At 34.2% G+C, this 20,130-nt stretch overlaps 1 protein-coding gene across 6 annotated transcripts in view; it reads right to left on the bottom strand.

The window, feature by feature from the left end:
* Positions 1-2,449: 2,449 nt before the first annotated feature.
* NIPBL (NIPBL cohesin loading factor) overlaps positions 2,450-20,130 on the bottom strand; it is a 189,437-nt gene continuing 171,756 nt past the window's right edge. For 3 of the 6 annotated variants that reach the window (XM_019737211.3, XM_074328993.2, XM_088796488.1), the window contains 13 exons: positions 20,107-20,130; positions 19,890-19,983; positions 19,324-19,478; positions 18,732-18,822; positions 16,152-16,325; positions 15,547-15,737; positions 13,400-13,507; positions 12,745-12,945; positions 9,074-9,220; positions 7,415-7,689; positions 5,991-6,165; positions 3,990-4,178; positions 2,450-3,427 (listed from right to left, as the gene is read on the bottom strand). The exon at positions 20,107-20,130 is cut by the window's right edge and continues 117 nt beyond it. In XM_019737211.3, coding sequence (XP_019592770.2) covers positions 3,062-3,427; positions 3,990-4,178; positions 5,991-6,165; positions 7,415-7,689; positions 9,074-9,220; positions 12,745-12,945; positions 13,400-13,507; positions 15,547-15,737; positions 16,152-16,325; positions 18,732-18,822; positions 19,324-19,478; positions 19,890-19,983; positions 20,107-20,130 — 2,190 coding nt within the window. In that variant the 3' untranslated portion in view covers positions 2,450-3,061. Of the gene's footprint in view, positions 3,428-3,944; positions 4,179-5,990; positions 6,166-7,414; positions 7,690-9,073; positions 9,221-12,744; positions 12,946-13,399; positions 13,508-15,546; positions 15,738-16,151; positions 16,326-16,550; positions 16,697-18,731; positions 18,823-19,323; positions 19,479-19,889; positions 19,984-20,106 lie in introns of those variants that run through there. The other 3 variants (XM_019737212.3, XM_088796487.1, XM_088796489.1) reach the window with 3 other exon arrangements.

Here is a 20,130-nt window from a genome sequence, read left to right as displayed (position 1 = left end):
AGGCTCAAACAAATAGAAATTTTGTAGAGTAAAATTATCAAGGGTTTAAAGTTACATCATTATTTCCAATCGGTGATCTGACAGGTTTTATATTTGCAAACGCAACGTTATTCCAGTCTACATCAATAGTTCTGAATATGCAGACCACGTGGACTTTCAAATAGCAACCAGAATGAAGTCTGCGCATCTAAAAGTGGCGTGTGGGGGAGGGAGAACCATATACTTTCCCAGTTTACTTCCTAAATGAACTCATAAATTTGCTTGCTGGTTATGAAATCTACATTGGACAAAAAAGTTTCACTTACCTGTATTCATGATAGACTAGTCGTCAAAGATTGTCTGTGTGCTTCAGTTACCTGCTAACAATTCAAATACTCAACATTTGAACAGAGTTACTTTTCTCTAAAAGTTCAAATTTCTCCTACTAGACATGACAAAATTGTGTTTTCTGCTTGTATTTTGCTATGGATTTTTTTTTTTAAACTACCAATTCTTTGTCAAAATAATAATAATTTAAATAAGAAAATACTAAAATTTCCTATTAATAGAGATACTTGGAAATTTTTATATAAATGTGACATCTTTTCAATACAAGTCATTAAAAATGATATGGCTTACTACAGTTATCAACAAATTATAGATTAAGATTGGACTTTATAAATCTCCAATATACTTGAAGTTTGGTTTGGTATATTTGACTGGCAAGGCCTTAACTTAATTTTGTGTTAAGGCCTAAAAAGTCGTATTTGAGAAATCTACTTTTGAAAACTTTGGTTTGTGTATTTAAAAGTTAAGGCTTATGAGTTGTATCAACATTTGGCTTATATTTATAGCTAAAACAATACTGGACCTTAGGACATATGGAAAATTCTTAAACACAGAAAATTCACCTGTTGCCATCATTTATGACAGCCTTACTAATGAGTCCCTGCTTCCTAATGCTCACTCTAGGAACCTAAGGTACATACACTTCAAGAATCCTTTAGGAACTGGTTTACTTTCAACAAGGATCTTCGCACTAATGCTTGTTTTCAATTAGCTTAGAGTACTAAGATGCAATTACTCCAATTTCAAATTTAAATCCCTATTACAACATTTACAAGCAAATTACTGACTCCTTCTGAGCCTCAGTTTTCCTTATCCACAAAATAGGGAAACAATATTTAACTAGCAGAAGTTTTTGAAAGAATTAAGTGACAGCACACATTAAATGTTAGGCTCATGGCATTCCAAATTGGCTTTTTTTAACCCACATCTTTATTCTTTCATATTCTATATGCTGGATGTATAGTCTTATATTTCTTCTAACTGGTATTTCACATTTTGATAAATCATGCTGTTTTTATAAGCCACCGCCAATCCTTTGCTGATAAAATAAACTCCAAGGGGGAAAAAATCCAATCTTGTTTTGTCCCACAGAGTTCACAGTAAGAAGGAAGAGGAAACATGCAATTAAGTGGAAGAAAAAAAGAGAAAACATTTCCTTCAAGAAACTGTTCTGAAAGCATTCCACATAGGAAATAGATCCTGAAATTATTTTCATCGTGGTTTAATAGGTGTTCACAGAGGTATTTGTGGCAATGTCACTCTTCCTCACAAAGTGAATATCTATCTTCATTTATTGGCCAATTTCATAAAACTTAACATTCTAGAGGTCAATTTTTAAAACCTGACTTAAAAATAAGTGCACATTTTTTAAAAGATTTAAGTTTGAAGCAAACCTTATCTCCCGTAGATTTTAGGCATTACTAATCCTGAGCATTAAGTATGCAAATGTAAATCAATTAATTAAATACCCACCTCCCCATTTGTAGTACAAACAGATAAAAGACAACTGCTCCCAAAAGATGTATAAAACATTTAAAATAGAAAATGAATTAAACATCTCAACTAGTAAAATTACTCCTTTTCCAGTATTAAAAAATAACTTGCGAAAATGTAATATAATTACTAAGTGTCATTCTCGTTTCAACTATATTTCTAAAATAACACATGGAATTCTTTTAACGAAGAGAACTGCTAGTTTCCCAAAATAGTATGATTGTTACCTTTCCCCAAGATTGTTATTCCCCCCCACCCCAGGTTTAAAAAATAAATATTACCATCATGACATCACTAGAAAGAAATTGAAGCATACAAGGAATAAACTATAGTTTCTTTTTATATCAAAATGTACTCTTGAAAATGTGTTTGGCACAGTGCTAAATCATATATAGTTAATACTAAATATTGCAGGATACAATAAAACCCTGGAGTTAATTGTTTACACCCTCTTATGGGAATGAAAATAATAGATACCAATTATTCAGCCTATACAAACTGTATAAACAATATTTTGTTTTGCTTTGAAAACCAGTGATATAATAAATTTTACATAAAAGACTGCAAAATAATATAAATGGATTTAAACAGATCTTTACAATAAGAAATTCAAATGGAAACAGACAAGTAACAAAGAGAAGTAAAAAAATTTATTGCAGTATTCGCTCCACCAGATTGCCTGGGGATCCCTTTTCTTGTATTGTTTTCAGGGTGACCTAATACATCAAAATCTACATTTACAAAAACTCCTTCTGTAGATAGGTCATAGATACTGCATGCTTTTTTTTTTCAACAGAATAAATTATATATCCAGGAGATTCTGCCATTTTACAGCCTGGAAAAAACAATGCTTCCCTGGAAACTGGGCTAAGCTAAAGAAAGCCATCCGCTGCTAGGTTAAACTCCAAGAACACTTTATTAAGAACATTAACAGACTAATTTCCAACATTCACGTGTTTATTTTTTAAACAGAAAGTTTTTTTCCAAGATATAAACAATTTTTGTTAAACTATAATACAGTGGGAGTAAAAATGAACTGAGAATCTGTTTCTGCTGCACAACAGCGAAGGGAGCTCCCACAAAAATGTTTGCCCAACATTTCCTCCTTTTGTTCCTGCATCCCAGGTTCCATTCTTACTCTTCATAAAACTGATTTTTTTTTTTTTGCCAGAATGTTGATATTTCAAGTTTTTCTGCCTTTAAAAAAAATCCTGTAAATTTGGCTGCATGTACAAATTCATTAGCTGGAAGTCCCATCCTTGGCGGCATACAGGGATCGTAAAGTCTGAACAACTTTATTAGTCAGCTTATTAGCACTCGTTAGAGCAATCTTTTTGTAAATAATGTCTGACTCTTTAATAGTGTCTACCCAAGGCACCAGTTTGCGGCCATCACGGCGCTTAGCCTCAGTCCAGGAGCCACTGTAGGAGCCTGCCATCCACTGAACACTGAAGCCATTGCTGGTTTTCTGTACTACTCTTGCAATTTGTGGTCGATCTTTGTACTTTGGACAGCAAATAGCGATGACATCCATGACATCAACACTTTCATTCATCTGTGCTGCCAACTCCGTAGAGTCTGAATTTCGTTTTGACCTTCTCAATGACTAAAACATTGGGAGGGGGGAAAAAAGACCAAGTGTTACACAAAAGAATTTTAGTGAAATTATTGTTTTTATTGCTTTTAATCCCTTGACGCCGGGAGTTGGGATTTCCCAGCACACTTCCATTGCCGGCAATGAGACGCACCGTGACCGCCAGCGCCAAGGGGTTAACATATACTTGTAAAACCATATAACTCTTAATTTGTACCCGTGTTTTTACTCTTATTGATATATAAAATTATATATACATATGAACCATAAAGCTACATAAAACTTAGCAACAATAAAAAAGGATAACACACATTAATACAATCCAGAGAAAAATTAATAACCCTTTATGCTGGATAAATCTCATTTCTGTTTTTTTCTTTTTTATTGTCTTTTATGTTAAACTTTCTACAAAAGGATGTATAAATGGTTAAGTAGAGAATCTCTATCTACAAAATGTTTTCTCTCATAAGTATTACATTACTTGGTGTACATTTAAAAGACTGACATATATAAGCACATAAAAATCATTTTACGTAATACGCTGCGAAATACGTTGACTCCTCCTCCGCCTCACCCCTGAAGTGCCTCCTCCTCTATCCTCCCCATCACTTTCATCATCTTCTGTCTCTGCCGCTGCATTATTTTTAGGGCTGCCTCCTCCAAGCAGCGAGGTAATTGCTTTGTTCCGAGCGTTTGTGCTAGCTGACACCTCCCCTTCTTCCTCTTCTTCATCAGGGTCCAGATGTTCCATGAGAAGTTTGAACTACAAGAATTAGATATTTAGAATTTTAAGTTAAGCATACTTTAAGTTAAGTATTTCAAACAAGACTGTCAAATCCCTCCATGTTTCCTTTTCTTTAAATTTTTTTTTCCTTAAATATTTTCTATGGCAGTAGTTTGGGTGTGGGTGAAATAGACGTGAGCTATTGTCCAAGTTAGGCTGACAAACATTGTCTGTAAAGAGCCAGACAGTATTTGGCTTTGCAGGTTCTACAGTCTCTCTCACGACTACACATCTCAGCCATTGTGGTGTGAAAGCAGCTCTACACAATACATAAATGAATGGGCATGGGTGTTTCAACTGAACTTCATTTTATTTACAAAAACACGCCAGATTTGGCCCATAAGGAGGAAGTTGCTGATGCTGGTAAAAGGTATCAAAAGCAACCAGGTGATTAACAATTGATAGACATTTTTAAATTTTCTGCCTTCTTTGTGTTCTGTCAAGATAAGAGCATACTGTGTTTCCCTGAAAATAAGACCTAGCCGGACAATCAGTTCTAATGTGTCTTTTGGAGCAAAAATTAAGACCAGGTCTTTTACTATATAATGTAATGTAATGTAATGTAATGTAATGTAATGTAATGTAATGTAATGTAATGTAATGTAGTGTAATATAATACCTGGTCTTATTTTACTATAAGACTGGGTCTTACGTAATATAAGACTGGATCTTATATTAATTTTTGCTCCAAAAGGCACATTAGAGCTGACTGACCGGCTAGGTCTTATTTTGGGGGAAACAGGGTACAAGAGGAAGCAAAGGATGTTGAATAATTTTAAATGAGAAATAAAATAATTTTCAACTTTAAAGGTTTGCAGTCTACGAATAATATAAAAACATTGTGTAGGTTTCATTCTGGATCAAAAAAATTGTTATTAGTTATGTTCTGCTATCTGCTTTAAAAAGATTCATTTTTATTTTTTAAGACAGTCTTTAACAACATTTATAACATTAAAAAATCTAATTGCAGTGAAATATATAGAACATAAAATTTACCATTTTAATTATTTAAAGTGTCAATTCAATGGCATTAAGTATATTCACAATATTGTGCAACCATTACCATTGTCAGTCCCAAAACTTTATCATTAACAGAAATTCATTCTGTACCCATTCAATAACTCCCCATTACTCCCACCCCTCAGCTCCTGGTAACCTCTATTCTATTTTGTCTTTATAAATTTGCCTATCCTTAAAGATATTTTAAAAGCATATTTTATACGTATATACATTCACATTCTTGTTGAGTATATATAGAGACAAATATATATGTATGTATATATGTACACACACACTCTCTCTCTCCCTCTCTCCCTGTCTCACACACACTTGCATTACTTCTGTAAGAACACGTGAAAAAGTAGTAGTAATATTGATTGCCAGAAAGGAGAGGAACAGAATGGCTCAAGAGGGTAGAAAGATAACTTTTCACCGTTTTTATGAAATTTAAACTATGTAATAATCCATTGAATAAAAAATATATATATAAATGGGCATGGCTTTTTCCTAAAATTTGCCTAAAAAACTTTCATTTTTGCTAAAATAAAATTAGTGGTAGGCTGGCATTTTCTAAGAAAAAATAATTATGATACAATGGGTGAAATGGGAAAGCAAGCTGAAAGTCATTCCTTGGAAAGCAAGGTTAAAGTAATTCCTTATAACTACAGAGAGAAAAATTTTGATAGTTCATGAAGCTTACCTTCAATGTAAAGGAGGGTAACCAACTCCCTCCCCAAATTTACTTTTCACAAAAGCTATTAGAAGGAAATATATTTTGGTTTTACTACTCACATCTAGATACTGTTTTACTATACTCCTCTTCACATCTTCAGTGATTTTGGAATTAGCCATATCACTTCGCAGGAAGTCCAGTGTTTGTTTGGGATGAAAATGAACTCCTGTTTTTCGGTTTATCGCTTTATCATATACTTTTGCAGATTCAGATGGAGAGTATTTCTGAATTTTACTGTTTAGGAAAAACAGAACCAATAACTAAAAAAATTTTTAGGCATTTACATTTAAATTACTCCTAAATTGTATTTACTAATAATTAAACTTTTAGTCATACAAATTTCAACCAGTGATTTGGACGCAAAATATAATTTTAACAAAGGAAGTAAAGACATAAAGGCAAAGATTAACAAGAATAATGTTCTCTTGTTTCCCTCAGTATTTGTCTTGAATACAAACATCATTTAAATGAAAGTAGTTTTCTCGTGTCTACTTTTTAATACCATGATTGTAATTTTAGAAGTTTTAAGTTTTAATATAATTACTCAATACTACCTAATTGGTTTAACTCCTTCTCTGCTTTTTTGCACTATTTATTCCCTATACAGCAGCCAGAATGATTGTTTACAACCATATTGTTAACAACTCTGCTTAAAATCTTTCTAACTTCTTAGCACTGCCCCAAGACCTTTCAAGGTTTTAAATTACTTTGAATTAGTTGCCAACATTTAACGTCAAGATATGGGTCATAAAGATCTGGATTATCTAGCTTCTCTTGAAAAAGTAGAAGCTGTTGACCTCATTTTGTGCCCCCTCTCGTCTGTGGCAACAAATTGATGAATATCTGAGCCCTTTAGATGAAACATTGTCTTTTGAGTTGGCTAGTGACCTATCTTCTACCAGATCCACTTGACTCATTTCATTATCTGTCCCCTATGAACATTTGACCTTGTCATTCCTTATGTAAGGTTGCAATGAATGTGAAAAATGACCAAAATTCATTGGGTACAGGTAGGAAAGAGATACCTACAGTGACTAATGGTGAATAAAATTTCAGGGCATTCACTATTAGTACTTTCTATCTCTTAACCTATAGAGTACATTAAAGACTATTTGGGTTCTGTTAGAGCTTAGTTTAGTTGGTCTGCATCTATTCTTCATTCATAGCTCTTTAAACACTTAAATTTGCAATCTATTTTAAGATTAGACTAATTCTCAAATAAGACCTTTTTAAAGAAATCAACAAAATAAGTTCTTTAACTTATAATGCATTAATATTAAGTAAAGGAATATGCTTTTCCTTTGTTCAAACACAGAATGGAAAAATTATACAACAAAATACTATATAAATAAAAAGAAACAAACTTTTTTAAAAAAGGCACTTTCAATATTAAAGTAAGAGTGCAATCAAAACTGGGTTTCATATTTCCTTATTATTTTAACAGAGTAAAGTTTATTTTCTTTCCCTGCTTACAAAACCTTACCTATCAGAAAATCCACAGAGATTCTTCAAATGTTGTTTTAACATCAGAAGCAATAAAATACCCTGGGAGACATTTGCAAACTCGATTAAGGGAGCTGAATTTTCTGGCAAACATTTCATCACTGAATTTATATCATCTTCTGAGTCTGAATCTGAATCTGAATCTACACGTTTCCGTGACTTCCGAGGCCTGGAAACTTCTTCTTCACTTTCACTTGACTCATTTTCCTTACTAGGTGATGATTTTCTCTCTTTCCTTTTGTCTTTTACCATAGACTGGAAAAAAAAAAAAAAGAAATTATTCTGACTGAAAAACAATAAAAACAAAATACCACTAACAAATACACATATACTCCATTAACAGCTTCTAAAACCATCCTTATATTAATAGTTTATATACTAAAACCCTCTGCCTTTCCATAAATGACTGGAGATATAACCTTTATTAGGTTCTAAGACTAAATAAAATCATACATAATCCACTTCGCTGACCACTCATCCCACCCTAACCCCAGGAAAAAACCCTTCTGAAATATCATTCGAAGGGAAATAATTTTCTTATAGGAGAGTAAAGTAATAAAAATGTTATAAAAGTATCAATTTAGTACATAGATAAGCCATTATTAAAAAAAGCAGTAATTGTAATTTAACTGGGGAATAATACCATAGGCTTGAACACCCCCAGCTTCTATCAAACTCTCCCTGTCAAGAACTTTTCAGCAATATGCAACTTTTTTTAAATACTTATATTATTGCTTTTTACTTTATGAAAACTGGGCCCAAGGTTCTTCAGTCCTAAATGCTGTCAGGAGAGGCCAGTGCTGCCGGGTTGGCGCACACACCAGGAAGCGAGGGTTACGTACCTCTGTCATCCAACCCTCAGGTACGGAAATAATCTCCCTGATTTACTCATTTAATCAGGATGAGTTTTGAGCAATATGACTTTGTAAAATGAGATCTACTTGTATCATCAGGCACATGAAAATATTCCAATTAATTTATAAACAATTTACTGAGTGCCAACTATGTGCCTGGTGCTATACCAGGTGCTTTTACAATTAAACCAATTACATTTCTTCCTAAAAACCATGAAAGAGAAGACCTAAGTTTTATAACAAATTTAGTAAAGTTTTGGGCACATAATACACCAACTTGATTATGATGCTGCTGTTCAGAGATACGGAAAGCAATAGTAGTAAACATTTTCTGTGGGTTTTTTTGGTATGTTATCTATGTATCTCTTCAAGTATACTATTATGACCTACAGCATTACCAGACCTATAGAATAGCAAGGTGCTTTAAATGGGGTTTAAATGAATATATGAATGGACACCAAACACTTAAGGTCAAGTGCTTAAAGTGAGAGAAATAAAGAAGTGGGATGGCTTATCAATAGGACAAGCCATAGGAGCGAGCGCGCACGCGCACGCGCACACACAATCCACCTAAATGATCTGAAATGGAATAGTTTTAGGTCTTTCTTAATAGAAATGAAATGGCAACCCACTTCTCCCCAATTCAAGCACTACCCAGATTTCAGTAAGTTCATTTAGAAAGAAACCTGTGAAAAGAATAAAAAGAACAATGAGAAACAAAACAGTGATAACAGCATGCCTGCACTTTGACAGATGCACTAGGAATAGTAATGTGTGTAACTTACCTCCTTGAATGACTGCAGTAGGTTACTACCGGAGACTGAGAGGGTAATGTCTATATGATGCATTATAAACAACGGCTCTTCCTGTGTCTGGTATGGAAAACAGGCTAGATTGTCTGCTATATACAAGAGCATATTCACTTCTGTTTTCTGTAGATTTAAAAAAAAACGGTATACATATTTAGTGAATATAGAAATCCATCCGAAAAGGCTTTTTAGAAAAAATATTATAGGCACTTTCACCTCAATGTTTCAGAGCAGGAGAGAGGAAGGAGGGAGGGAGGGAGGGACAGAGGTAAGAAAAAGGGAGGAGGGGGGACAGAAATGGATCTTATAAAATAATCTAATACCCATTTAAAGAGATTTCATAATGACTTATACCATAGTACCTCAAGAAGAGAGGAGGTGAAACTTTTTGGTGCACCCAAGTGGAATTCCCTCTATATTCTTATAGGGTATATGGAATCTTTAGGATAAATCCATACCACATCAAAAAGTATACATATGAATTCATAATTATCTGCCATTGTGCTTCTAAGAGTTTAACCCATGTGGAGATCAGTTACACACAGTTACTATTCTGCCCTCAAAAATAAGTGGTAATTATAGTACTAATTATGTGGGTTAAAAAAAAGTTCATCTACTCATAAAACATTTGTCAGTTTCCTACGTATATGTGATTTAGAATATCAGAGTTGTTCTGACAATGCAAACACAGTTTCACACTAAAAACTTTAAGGTAGGCATGACTTAAAGGAAACATTATGGTTACTACTAGTTGGTTGCTTTAAAAAGAAGTAACAGAGACTTCCAGCATTTCATGATCATATAGAATATAAACAGAAAGACATATTAATAACTTAAATTTCTTTAAAACATTTATAGCTTAAAAAAAGGAAAAAGAAAAAACAGCAATAAAAAAAAAAACATTCTCGGGCGGACGGGTGGCTCAGTTGGTTAGAGCGTGAGCTCTGGGCAACAGGGTTGCCAGTTCGATTCCCACATGGGCCAGTGAGCTGCACCCTCTGCAACTAGAATGAAGACAACAAATTGCTGCGGAGCTGCCACTGAGCTCCCGGGCGGCAGGATGGCTCAGTTTGTTGGAGCGCGCGCTCTCAACAACAAAGTTCCTGGTTCGACTCCCGCAGGAGATGGTGGGCTATGCACCCTGCAACTAAGATTGAACAACGGCAACTGGACTTGGAGCTGATGGGTCCTGGAAAAACACACTGCTCCCCAATAAAGTCCTGTTCCCCTTCCCCAGTAAAAAAATCTTTAAAAAATAAACCACTCTCCTATCCTGCCATCCAAACAATAGAAAACCCAATAGTAGCAGCAGCAGCAACAAAAATCCCATAGGACACATGGAATAAACTTGCTATTCGTATTCATGAGACTCTCATCCTATTTTTTATTTTTAAATATGTATCAACACTTACGTTAAAATTGGGGAAATGCAGACATAGATCTCTACCTCATCTATTGGTTTTAACACTATAATTTATATACATGTATTTTCTCCTAAAACTGAGAATGTTCAAGATTACTCTGAATAAACCTTTTAAAAACTCTGAAATTCTTCAACTTTGGTCATAAGAAAGTCCTAGACTGCTCCTTCCTTTCATAAATCAAACTTCTTAAAAGACTAGTCAAGGGCTGCTCCTCCCATGTTTTCCCCACCATTCTTTAAAATCATGCTTTTGTGCCTCAATGCTTAACTGTTTCTGTCCACCAAGTATCCCACCCTATTTCTTTTTTACTTATTCTCCTTGACTTCTCAGTAGCATCAGACGCTATTATTCACTCTCTCCTTCCTGAAACCCTCGTCCTTAGTTGTCTCTCTTCTGAGCTCTAACTATTCCTCCTCTATGTCCTCCCCAAGCCAACTCCTTCTCAAACTGCTTTTAGGAACAATCCTATTATTCTCTCAGGTGTTCAGGACAAAAATATTCCAGTTATACTTTGACTATTCTACTGACATAGTCTTATTTATTCCTTCCTCCCAACATTTCTTCTTTCCTTTCTTACTATCCATTCTTTTCTCTCCTACTGTCATCATGATAGAGTAAGTCCTTATTACCTTCAATGTGAACACAATGCTAAAAAGATCGGTTTCTAAAATTCTCTTTGGAACCTGTCCTAATCACTTTATTCAAACACTTTCAATGGTTTCCCACTGTTTATAGGACCCTCCATAAACCATGTCTCACTATGACCTTTCTGTTCTAAATGACAAGTTATTATTTCCCACACATTTTTATCTTTGTACCGTTATTCATGTTTTTACCCTTTCCTTAAATAGTAGATCCATCTTATCTAATCCCCCTAAGCCTACAGTAATTCGTTCCTCTTCTGACATTTAGTTGGACTTGGAGGTAGTAAGAAGAAATCACTGCATGATAAGAGCTGGATTTACCATTACACATGCTGAGGTAACAGAACATCAAACTAATGACATACAGCAGGCAATGAAACCACACAGGAATGAAACTCAGGAGACAAAGAACTAAAGGGGTATCATTGATACAAACCACCTGGTACTCAGGATATGCTGACCTTAACTACTGTATCTTTCCTTTATTTTGTGTCCTATCTCCCCAACTGGAGATAAGACCCAGTGAGGGCAAGAGCACTGTATCGTACCTTTTTGGACTCCTAGCACAATGTCCTACACAAAATGAAAGCTTAATGCTGATATGAGGAGGATGGTGTGGTAATGATGATTAAATTATATCCCAAGTATTTCTGGACTAGATGTTTGTAGTATTTATTTACTAGATCATATATCCAAAAATGTCACGTAATACTGAAAAGAAGAGGTTAGTAAGGTATCTACGTTTTGATAATTTTAATTTTGCTTTACAGAAAAAAAATTTGGTGCTAAAACAGCAACAAACTCAAGCTATCAAGTGATTAAAATAAGAAAAATAATTCTTTTGTTTTTAAAGCTTTACACACCCATAGACAAGTTGATAAGCTCTATGTGGGCAGATACCATATCTGTCCTATTTATATTTACTATTTTCTGTTCACCTCCTAGCACAATAGCTACCATATAGCAGGTGCTGAATAAATATTTGTGTATAATGAATGAATAAATTAAGAGATAAGCTTAAAAAACAGGATGTTCTGTTTTCTTGGCTTATGGTTCAGAAAAATGTCATTTGTGCAATAGCCCAAAAGGTCAAATTATAATTACACAAATGTAGGCTCTTCATTAAGGAAGTCAAGTTGAATAAGTAGGAATTGCAGCAGCCAAATATCTAGAACAGTTATTCTAACAATATTCAAATCTGACAGAAACGAGTGAAATTTCACCGTATGTATGTTATGTATGTAGGTATATATGTATGTAACCCATCCTCCAAAGAGATAGTTTAGTGACACAGCTTATTTAAAGGTATACATAAAGAAACTGTCATCAAAGTTTATAAGATACTCAGTATGCAGACATAATTATACTTTATCCCTCATTGCATTTATTCTCTTGAAAAATTTCCCGTTCAATTTTGACTGCATGCCTTGTAATTAACATAGAAGACATAAAGAACCACACATTTAATATAGTCACTATTACTGACTAAAATGGTAATATTTAAAAACTGGTGACTACTTTAGACAAAAAATTCATAAAACTTTTATTTTCTTAAAATAATAAGATTTTTGGTGCTTACTGCTGTGTCATCAAAGAGGTTGAGTAAAGAAATTAGAAAGGCTCGTCTGTGCTGGCGGTTTCCACGGATCATGGAGTAAAGGTGTGAACACAAAGCACTGGAGGACTCATCTTGTCTGAAACCCCTTACGGCATCTTTCTGACATGTGTTGATTGCCTGTTGTACCTGGTAAGACATCTTCATACCAGCCACTGCTTTCATCTGAAATCAATAAAAGCCTCATTTTTGTCACAGAAATTAAAAGTCAAATTAAAAATATATTTTGAGCATTACAGTCTGAGGCTAACTTCATTATCTGGTATGATTATTTAAATCACAAAATCACACAATGTAAGTGCTGGGAGAACATTAGAAATCATCTACTGAAATCCCCTCATTTTAGAGAAGAAAAAAATCGAGATCTAGAGGAATCATTACTGCCAAGATCACATAGCAGGGATTAGAACCCATGCATGCTGGCGAGGTTGCTAGACTATTACCTCTAGCTCAATCTTAAGAGTTAATTTTAAACAAGAATAAACACCTTGCGGAACAAACTTAGTTGCATATTTACAAGTAAGTACTAAGCAAAGTATTTTATTCTAATATGAATATGGCAGGACAGTTACCAAAGAAAGATGTTTAAATTTAGGTTATACAATTTAAGAATACATACATGAATGAATCCAGCATATTTTTTGTCTATTTCCACAAGCTGCTGATCAGCCTTGTTCCGCATAGCTGGTTCTGGGTCTGTGCCCATAGCAATTAAATAAGGTACACACTAGAAATAAAAATATAGGATTCATAAGACATAAGACATCATGGTAGTAAAAGCTCTGCATGTATCTTAACATGTTAAAACTCTGCATATCTGGGAAATATATCTAGCTTTATAGGACTTCCTTTAAATGCCATGTTTTAGTGTTATTTTAAAAATGATTCATCTTCCCTTAAATCTAGCTTAAAGCAAAAACAAAACTCATCAACCAAAAAAACACTGGAGCACAGCAAAAAAACGATGTGAAACTTAAAACAATTTCAGTGTGAATTTAAGGTGCTTTAAATATAAAGGGCTCCCACATTAAGAATATCCATTTAAGACTATGACAAACTACAAATGTGTAATCCAGTAATTTTTTAAGCTTGACTGAAATTGCTATGTAAAGATAACATAGGGCAGGGCAGCCAGATGGCTCAGTTGGTTAGAGTGCGAGCTCTGAAAAACAGGGTTGCTGGTTCGATACCCACATGGGCCAATGAGCTGCACCCTCCACAACTAGATTGACAACGAGCTGCTGCTGAGCTTCTGGAGAGGAGGTCGGATGGATCAGTTGGTTAGAGAGCAAGCTCTCAACAACTAGGTTGCAGGTTCAATTCCTGCATGGGATGGCAGGTCCAACTAAAGATTGAAAATGGCAATTGGACTTGGAGCTGAGCTGCGCCCTCCACAATTAGATTGAAGGACAAGTTGGATGGAGCTAATGGGCCCTGGAGAAACACACTGTTCCCCAATAATAATAATAATAATAAAGATAACATAGGGCAAAAAGTAATTTGTCTTCCATTCTCAAAACTAGGAAAATATAAATTTCTTTCCATAAAGATTATTTTTGATATGGCTTCAATGACTGGATAACAAGTATTTTGGTAACAGCCATATTTATTGTACTTCTAAAGTCAGAAACACCACTACTAAACTGGCTAAACTAGCAAAATTACAAAATGGACTGTGTATTAGATAATACATCAATGCTAAAATTCCTGAATTTGATTATTGTATTACGATTTTATGGAAGTCCTTACTTATCCTTGCAAAATGTATGCCGAAGAATTCAGATCAGAGGTAAACAATCATCGTATCTGAAACTTACTACCAAATGATTCAGAAAAAAAGTGTATGTATGAAGAGCGAGATAAAGCAAATGAGGCAAAATGTAATAAATGGTAAATATACGTAGGTGAAGAGTATAAAGAAGTTCATTGTACCACTCGTGCAGTATTTCTGTAAGTGTGAAATTTAAAAGAAAGGTTTAAAAAAGCAGATATAATAAAAAAGCACAACCACCTGAGGCCATTTAGAATACCAGCAAAGAGCTCTAAGTATTTCAAAAATTTGAGTCTCAACTTACTACTGTACATTTTAAGTGATCTTGACGATTACATATAGCATATTTTAGAAAAAGTTACACAATAAATAGCCAAAATAAAAATCTTGAAGGATAATGGGCTTTGGTTATCTAATAAATTCACTTCTGTGGCCTATGGTCTCTCCCAAACATGTCAGATGGTATATACTACATCAGTATTAGCTGCCAATCCTTAGAAATACTAATATCTTTATTACACCATTTATTCCTCACATCAATGTGCTGAGGTGTCGGTAGTTGATATTACCTCTAATATACAGATGAAGGAAATGAGCTCAGGTTATATTATTTACTTTCTGTGGACTAAAATCCACCCTTTTTAACAGATTATACTCTTAACCCCAGTTAACTCTCTTGACATTACATGCTGTTGGTTCTTAGGGATAAGAGTCAAAATGGACTAAAACAGATCTATCATCCCTACTTAGAACACGATTCTGAGTACATCCTCTGCCAACATAAATCAGAAGTTTGTTTCATATAGACAACACTGTGAATATAAGGGTATTTTGCAGTTATGACAACCTAAGAGATAAACTAAAACTTGGACTCTTAAGAGTAAAAAAAAAATTACCTAAGAGGCACAAAGAACTACTTATTCTCTAAGCATAATGTCATTAAATGACAACAAATCTGGCTCTTTTAGTAAATCTGCTTACTGAAACATACTTACCTGAACTGGATGAATAAGACCTTGGTTTAGGGTCAATGCAATGACATTTAGGGCAAAGTGGCGCACACTTGACTGGGTGTGAAAAAACGCCTCGAGCACCTGTTTGAGGTAAAGCTGCATGATGGAACTACTCATCCCTGAGGAAACATCACCCATTTCTTTTAAATCTTCCTGTTTTGCAACTTTCTTCCCTACAAAAGGAAGTAAACATTAAGAACATGTATATTAAACTTTACTTATAAATACATCAAATTAGGCCACAACCAAAAGCACAAAATGTTATAGCTAGTGCTCTGACTCAATTTGGGCTTTTAGTCTGTATGTTTTTTATGTTTTGGTCTCTGTCGTAGCCTTTGAGAACCTGATGGGAACTATAACACCTCTCCTCCCTCAAAATGGTAATGTTTGCTCATATATTATATTTTACAAACTATTTTGGGGAGTTTATGAATGCCCTTGAGCCTAGCTATGGATTTAAGGACTCCTTCTGAACTGAATTCCTTCATCTAATAGATAATGAAATTTAGGTATCTGGATTAAAAATGAGTCAGAGTATCTTAACTGCAGTCACACTATGAAATGAAAGAAAAAAAATTTTTACTTACAGTCTCTATCTGCCTGCTGCATACGTGTATCCTCTTCTTGTAGGTAGGTCTGGAGGTTTTTTAACACTTGTATTTTTAAATTTACTGAGGAGTTCTTATCAGATAAAATATTATTATACAGATTTTTCACCTCTTGTTCAAACATTAGACTTGGATGCTGAATAAAGGCAAATCCTAAAGAAAAGAAAAGAAAAATCTCTTGATATATATTAAAGTAAATATAACATTTAATGAAAATATTGATAAATTATATAAAGAGCTCCTTATTTCAAATATTAAAACTTAAAATGACTAGAAGAATATGCTTGTGGCCTTACCTAGAGAAGCATTAGAGCAGGTACTTCTTTCCCCATGAATTAAAAACAAGAAATTGCATTTCAAAGGAGAATTTCACACAAGAGGAAACCTTGAGGAGGGAGCAGGGCCTAGTGGCTAGGGGAGTGGATTAGGAGTCAGGAGTCTTGGGTTCTATTTCTGGCTCCACCACTGACTTGTAGTGTGACCTTGGGTCAGTCACATAATCTCTCTGTGCCTCAATTCTCCATCTGTAAAATGGGGACAATAATATTTACCACCCACCTACCTCAAAGGGATGTTTTCAGGACTTAAGAGGTAATGTCTGCAAACATTTTTAGATCCCTAGCAAAAGGTACTACATTGGCATTATTTAAAAAAAAAAAAAAAAAAAAAGGAAATATATTCATTTGATGAAACAGGATAATTCTAAAATAAACTAAAGCTAAAAGTCTTCCATTTATTTCTCATATGGCATTATAATGAAGCCACAAAGCTGAATTTTATAACCACAAGTTAATAAGTAGCAAAATACTATTATTCATGTTTATTTGTATAAAATGCTTATTTATGTGAGATAAAATGAAGATCCCTGATGACAGCAGGTATTATTGATGCCAAATAATGAACTAAACTCAAAGCATAGAGTGATCAGATAACTAGCCCAAGGTCACACAGGATAACTATGGCCCAGGCAAGATGTCTTTTATTAACTAGTTTAAAGCACTATTTTCTGGATAGTACTGCTTCTTTAAATTTACATACAGTTGACCCTTGAACAACACGGGTTTGAACTGTGGGGGTCCACTTACACATGAATTTCTTTCCTTTTTCTTTTTTTTAACGCATTTTTTTCCCAATAAATATACAGCAGCTGGCCTTTTGAATCCCGGGGTTTCACAACCTCTAATTCAATGAACCACAGATCGAAAACACTATTTTCAATGCACAGTTGGGAATCCACTGATATGGAGGGTCGACTATGCACTGTTCTATGCCATTTCATATAAGGGACTTGAGCATCTGTGGATTTTGTATCCGTGAGGGCTCCTGGAACCAAACCCCCATGGGTACCGAGGGACAACTAAGTTTTTCGGTGAGTCAAAAGTTGTAAGTGGATTTTCTTCTCTGTGGAGGTCAGTGCCCCCAACCTGTGTTGTTCAAGGGTCAACTGTATGTTTTCTCTGAATTAGATGTACCACTGTTAGTTTTGCCACTTTAAATAGCTCAAGTCCAGACTGAACATTCATTCAAAGGCACACATTTGGCTTCAAAGTAATACTGAACCAATATAACTCCCTAGTAAGTGATATCTGAATTTTTACTGTATTTTGCTGTATGTGATTTTCAGAAAGGGATGGAGGAGGAATAAGATAACAAAATTTAAACTTATTTAAAGAAATCAGTAAACATTTAAATGAGGTTTGGGTAACTCAGAATCTTTTATTACTCATTTTAGTTCAAAAGACTACTAGAAACGATTGTCCATGCATATTAAATTATAAACCTTTTTAATCCTACCAAAATAAAGTTTCAAAATAAGCTATTAACCTTATTGAGTAGCTTTACTTGTATTTGCACAAAAGCAAAACAAAAAAACCCAAAAACCTGGACAGAGTGCTCTTCTTATAATTTTTTTTAAAGTACATTCAGTTCAGGTATTTTAATGCTAATCCTTCTCATATTTCTCCATATTCCATTATCTTCCAGATAAGCCACAAACCCTAACCTTCTGCAAAGGCACACATTTACTACATCAATGCTCCTGGAAAAATAAGGGCCAGGCATACATCCAAATTGTTCCTTCTGGGTTGGTTACCATGTGCTTCTATATAAATAAAGGTCTGTGAAGACTGTCCACTGTCTTAACTAGAAGTGGCAGATACATATAATAACAAAGCTTCACAAAGAAAAAGAACAATTTAAACATATGCAATAGCACAAAATTCGTCTAAATCATTATTCTTTACCAAAGTGCTTTCATAAATGTTCTTATGAAACCCTATGAAGTCGGGTAGGCGATAGTATTGTTATCTCTATTTTACTAACAAGGAAACTGATGAACAGAGAAGTCATGTGACTTGCTCAAGGTCACCCAGGAAGTCACTGGCTGAGCCAGGAATGGAACCCAGGTATTTTAACCCCCAGTCCTATATTCTATACAACAGATCCTAAAGCGAATAGAAACATACTTAAATAAATCAATAGTTTATACTCATAATATTTTAAAATTTGTTCAACCTCTCAAACAACTAAAAACTATAAAGAAATGTAGACTTAACTTACCTAGACCAATGATGGCTTTTGTTTGTACTTCTTCATCTGAATGTTTTGTAAAATACATTAATAGTTCAAGTACCTTATCCTTTATGTTAACCTAAGGGGGGAAAATCCATATTATAAAGAAGAATAACTTAGATAAGTTTTCAACTATAAATGAAAAAAATACCTAAAAGCAAACAATGAGAATTTCCACATGTGAACTTCACTAAAGAATAAATCACCAGTAAGTTTATAAATCCATATATTTTAGAATCATGGCATTCAAAATAAAGGTCTGTGACAAAGAAGCTCAAGCCAGAATGTAACTAATGTACTGCTCCCTCATTGAGAAAAGTGAAAAAATACAGCACTGCTGACCTAAACAGTGTGTCTGCTATTACAAAGCTGACATAAGTGGTGCGTACTAAACTTATTATAGACCAGTGACAAACAGTTCACAGATCAAAAGCCAGTCTGAGAACCATGTTTTGAGTAGCATTGTCTCGGAATTTTCATAAAATCAGACTACTCTAGGGCAGCTTTCATCCTGGATCATTATATTCACTTTCAGTTCTGAGGGTCACACATGCTAAGTAATTAATAGTAGGATCTTTACCTTACTATTGCCTTTAAAATCTTCCAGATCAAAATCAAAATGCCGACATAGTGCTCCAACAGTGAAAAGGGATCTCAGAAGTGCTGGTTTGTTTGTTAGAAGTGAAGTGTTATTTGGATCCTCTTGGTGCTGACTTTTTAATTTTGAAATGGCACCTAATAAAGTAAAAACATTTATAATAAACCTTTTATCCTTGAATTATTATGTTCAATAATAACTGCTAATGAAGTATAACTGTGTTTTTCTAGTGGTCCTTAAGTATTAAATGTCTAGAATTATAAGATACTCCTTAAAGCCTAAAAGAATTAATGTAAAAAACATTTGAATTTTATTTTACATATGGGAAGAAACCTTACCAACATTTACTTATGCGGAGATTTCTGAAGTAATCATATTGGGTTACTAAGAGAATACAAAAGATACTAGAAAATACGGCTTCTGAGTGGACCATAGAGGACAATCACACTTCTTACAATTACCTAGATGCTAGTATCAGATGTGTTAAAAGAGTTGGACACACTGCAGGATCTAGCAGAATAATATTCAAGCCCAGCCACTGAACTTACCATAGTATCTGTTGAAACAGGCCCATACAAATTTAAAATTTTGTGTCACTTTATTTACAACTGCCCCAAGACAGCTCACACAATGTTGCACTACCTAAAAGATACAAAAAATGTTACTGTTTAGACGAAAGTTAAAGACGGGGTAACTACATGTGATTAAGATATCATTTGTGATTTACATACTAATCAATACAGAGATGGTAAACTGAATGCTTACAGTCATGCCATATTTGATGATCAG

Source organism: Rhinolophus sinicus, chromosome 3 (genome assembly GCF_057876585.1).
Source record: "Rhinolophus sinicus isolate RSI-liver-muscle chromosome 3, RSI-T2T, whole genome shotgun sequence".
Classification (NCBI taxonomy): Eukaryota; Metazoa; Chordata; class Mammalia; order Chiroptera; family Rhinolophidae; genus Rhinolophus; species Rhinolophus sinicus.
The sequence above is the reverse complement of the archived record's forward strand: the minus strand, read 5'-3'. Positions and strand labels throughout refer to the sequence as shown.